The sequence below is a fragment of the Mercurialis annua genome, linkage group LG2, assembly GCF_937616625.2.
Source record: "Mercurialis annua linkage group LG2, ddMerAnnu1.2, whole genome shotgun sequence".
In the NCBI taxonomy this organism is placed as follows: domain Eukaryota; kingdom Viridiplantae; phylum Streptophyta; class Magnoliopsida; order Malpighiales; family Euphorbiaceae; genus Mercurialis; species Mercurialis annua.
Window position 1 is genome coordinate 23,650,900 of NC_065571.1, and position 4,601 is coordinate 23,655,500.

At 39.2% G+C, this 4,601-nt stretch overlaps 1 protein-coding gene across 1 annotated transcript; it reads left to right on the forward strand.

Annotated features, from left to right (window-relative positions):
• The first annotated feature begins 222 nt into the window (after window positions 1-222).
• LOC130015103 (uncharacterized) lies at window positions 223-1,903 on the forward strand. Its single transcript, XM_056104645.1, has 5 exons — window positions 223-375; window positions 481-612; window positions 697-996; window positions 1,081-1,185; window positions 1,490-1,903. Exons 1-5 carry the CDS (start codon window positions 223-225, stop codon window positions 1,901-1,903), a joined length of 1,104 nt encoding a protein of 367 aa, XP_055960620.1.
• Window positions 1,904-4,601: the final 2,698 nt, after the last annotated feature.

Sequence of the window (4,601 nt, forward strand, 5' to 3'; positions counted from 1 at the left end):
TTATCGCATCCTCATCAGACGAAGATGAAATTGAAGAACTTTAGTAGCTTAGAGTATTTTATGTATTAGCATGTTTCTTAATTATAATTATGTTTCATAATTATATTATTCAAGTGTACTATTTTAAATTGAATTCATATTTCTTAGTTATATGTTTCACGTATGTAGTGTTATAATGTGTTGTTTAGTTTTGGAACAATTAACTTGACAATTAGTGCAGGTATGAGGGGCCGAGGCTCAGGCCGAGGACGGGGGGACCCTACCGAGCCCGTTGAGGAGAAGCATCGTGAGGAGGCTGGAGGACCTGTTCAGCCTTTGCAGGAGCGTGAGGCAGGCGAGCCCCCGGCCATTTTGGACAACCAGGGTAGGGCGATGGTTCGTCCGGACCCTAGCAGGTATGATTAAAGTTTTTTTAATTTTTGTGATTTTTAGTATGGAATTAATATGTATGCAAAGTAAATTATGCTTATTAAATCACAGGACAATGTTGCTGGACTCTGGCCTGTTTCTCGGGCTATCCGGGATATTTTCAGGCAGTGCTGGTTCGAGACTGGATCAGCATGGCGTTTTCTGACAGCGGACCAGAGGGAGTTCTATTTTCAGCAATTTCAGGTAATTAAATTTTCAGTTTATTATATTTAAGTTTTGATATTTGTGAAAATTCTAACTCAAAGCTCATGTTATTACTGTTTGCAGAAGAAGTTCTGGTGGGATGACTCTGCGTACAGCGAGGAGGTAATCAGACGGGTCTTCATGACCCATGCAGCCACCCGGTACAAAGACAACATTCACAAGATGAGGAAAATGCAAAAGAAGCATACATCTGTGAATCAGGAGATCTGGGAAGCCTGGAATGCATTTTGGGACACAGAGAAGGAGAAAAAGAAGTCAGAGACAGCCCGGGCAAACCGGATGAGTGAGCATGCGGGCCCCGGTTCTGGACCTGTCCGCCATACCGGGGGATCTCGCTCCGCTATCAAGCATATGGATGTGATGGTTTGTTTCTAATCAGTAATTAAATTACTTAAATAACGTATTTGTTTTATTTTAATACTTAATAAATTTGTATTTTTCTGATAGGCTAAGGAGCTCGGCCGGAAGCCGTCTGCGACAGAGCTGTATAGTCGCCTTCATAAAACGAAGGCTGAGAAGAAACCGGTCGACAAGAGGGCTCAGGATATGACTGTAAGTCCTTATCACATTAAAATTCTATAAGTTGTGTATATAGGCTTAAGTGTTGAGTATATTATACATGAAGTGTTAAACTGTATAGGCTTAACATTTGTGTAATTAGAACTCAATATATTTGGTTGGTTAGGTTATATATTGTAATTTGCTTGCAGGACTTCCCTGAAAAATGGGTGATGTTCATATTACAGAGGAAATGCTGCCGAAATTTCCTTAATAATTAGAATTATTTATAAAGTGTTATGTTTTTTTATTTGTTATAAAACTAAACTGATATGTTTCGTAATTGTTTTGGACGTAGGACGCCATCGCTGAGAGGCTTGCTGCTGCGACACAGTCGCTGACCGGAGAGGGGAGCACCTCGAGTCCTGTGGATGAGACGCAGATAATTATGGATATCGAGGGCGTCAACAAGAAGCACCGGGTGTACGGCCTGGGTTCGGCTACCAGCAGGTATGTAGGTCCGAGTATCAGACCGCAGAGAGGCAGCTCTTCACGGACATCACAGCAGGAGGATGAGGAGGTCGAGCGCCGTGTGCAGGCCAGCATCCAGGAGGGCCTGCGGCAGGTTGAGCAGCGGTTGGCGGCACAGCAGGCGAGCATGGCACAGATGATACGTGATGAGATTGCAAGGATGATGCCGAATCTCCCACCAGAGTATCAGCCACAGTTTCCCCATCTCCCGCCAGACGGTGGCGACACTACAGATTTGTAGTTTCCTGTTTATTTTGTTTTCTAAAATATATTATGTACGATGTTTTTTTCAAACAACGTTATATGTATACTTTGATATTTTATTTTATATATATATTTTTATTCAGTTTCAATTAGGTGTAATCTAAAATAAAATTTAATTATTGTATTTAGCAGGTTTTAAACGTCAGCGAAACAAAAAAACAACAGAAAACGGCAGAAATTTGCCAAAAAAATACTCTATTGGCGACGGAATTGTCAGGTTTAGCGACGGATACATCCGTCGCTAAAATGAACACAATGAGACAAAATGTGACACATTAGCGACGGATATTTCCGTCGCTAAATTATTACATTTAGCGACGGATACATCCGTCGCTAATATATCTTTATACGTCGCCAATTAGTCTCATAATTCGTCTTCAAATGAGACTAAATGGCGACGAATTAGCAAATTTGGCGACGGATTTTCCGTCGCTAAATTTGCCACGGATTGAGAATGTTGGTCGCTACTCGTTTAGTGACCAACATTGTGGCGACGGAATTAATCCGTCGCCATTCCGTCGCTAATCACCATTAGCGACGGAATTTAAGGGTTTAGCGACGGAATTGTCCGTCGCTAAACCCCTGTTTTTTAGTAGTGGAAGTAACAAATAAAGGTGATGCAAGCAAGCAATAAATGCAATGTTAATGACATGAGTTGATGACATCAAGACTACAATCACGAATTTAGGTTGTCGAGACCTAACACATGACAACTAGCCATCCTATGCGGGATGTGTAAACAAATTGGATACAAGCTACGTTAGGCAAAACAAGGCATAGTTGGTCCAATTCCGAGCAATGGTGGAAACCTCACTAGATTTCACTCACTCAAAAAGATCAAGGTGTATACAAAGAAATCATGCAAAGTCACCATAGGCTTGTTCAAAGTCCGGACTCCCCTACTTAGTTCGGCTTCCGACAATCATCAAATGGACTTTTAAAGGTTGTAACGGGGCTAAGGGTTAAGGGTAGGTAAAACGTTACTTTTTGGTTAAAAACATGATTTGAAAACTAGTTTCAATTTTTACTTAGGTCTAGCTTGGAAATTTTAAACACAAGTGAACTTTTCTTCAAATAAACATTTTATGCCTTTATTTATTTTTATTTTTATTTTTCTTTATTCTTTCTTTTGTTTTTCTTTTTCTCGCTTTACAAGGCATCTCTTTCTTTTGTTTTGTAATAGTTCACAACTCATCAATCATCAAGCTAGGCTCTTCTTTAAGTTAGTTATTCAAGTCAAGTTTAGGTGTGTTTTAAGAGGTAAATTTAGAGAGGGTGAATTTTGGTGAATTTAGGGTTTGGAACAAAAAAATTTGTTTTAGGCTCAAATTTGTGTTATCTAGGGGTAGAAGGGTAGGTTTTTGAGTGGTTTAAAAGAATGTGTAATCCTAATTGCCATTATCATTTAATTATCGAAAAATCAACAATGTAATCTTGAACGGACATAGGAGCAAGTTCTAGGACTAAAAACATGCCAAAACGCAACAGTAGAAGTAGGCTCGAAAATTTCAAATTTTGGTCGTGTTTTGCCATTACTAGAATTACACAAACTATGCCAAGAATTCCTAATTTCCCTAGGATTCACAATTTTATAACAAACACATCATGCTTCCGCATCAAGCCAACTGGTCATGCATTAGAGGTCGACAAACGCTTATAAATGACTTCACCCTAATCCTATCAACTCATGTCATCTAATTGGCATTTCGCTAAGCAAGCATCAACAAAAAATTGTTAAACAAGAAACACCATTCTAGACATTCATTAATTGAAAATATAACATTGATACGGTACAAGCATTTGATCAACTTAACTACCATACTCAAAGTACCAAGCTAAGGGTTATGCTTCAAATGTTTGATCAAAATTCTTCTAGACACCAAAATAACTAGCACAAACACTAAAACATTCTTAAAATAAAACAAAGTATAAAACAAAGTAAACAACATAAAAACAAGATACGATTTAACAACCAACCCTCCTCACACTATTTCAAGCTTAGTCCCGAAGCATGAAATAGATAAAAATAAAGCGTGAAATTGAATGAGAAAGAGTTGGAGAAATCGAATATTGCTAATCAAATGCCGAGGGTTCCGGAGATGGTGTAGGTGATGGGTAGCGTGGCCCGCCTTAAGCGTTGAGATAATCCCTCAATTTCTCCTCTTGCCTTCTTTTCCTAGCCCGAAGGTATTTCATCATATATCGTTGCTCCTTTATGAATTGGCGTTGCTCCGCCTCAAAGTCACTCGGGGCTTGTTGGTGACTAGCTTGGGCCCCTTGAAATTCGGTTTGGGGCCAAGATTCCCATTCCGCACCTTGCTCACCTCCTTGAGCGCTAGTCTCCTCTAACTCGACCGAAATTCAAAATACTTTCAATCAATTAAACGCAACCTTATCCCTGGCAACGGCGCCAAAAACTTGTTAGCAATTTTACCCGCTAACTTGTAATAACTCGATAAGTCGAGTGTCGATCCCACGGAGATAAGAGGCTTAAAGTGAACGAACGCGGATTTTGATTTTCAATTCGGAAAGCAACGAGCAATTGGATTTCGATTAAAGTATCAATTTATCACTAACAATTCATCTAACATCAAACTTGCAACTACTACTAATTTTAACTACTAATTTAACAATTATAAAAGACTAGAAACGATTTATGATAAATGAGAATTCTA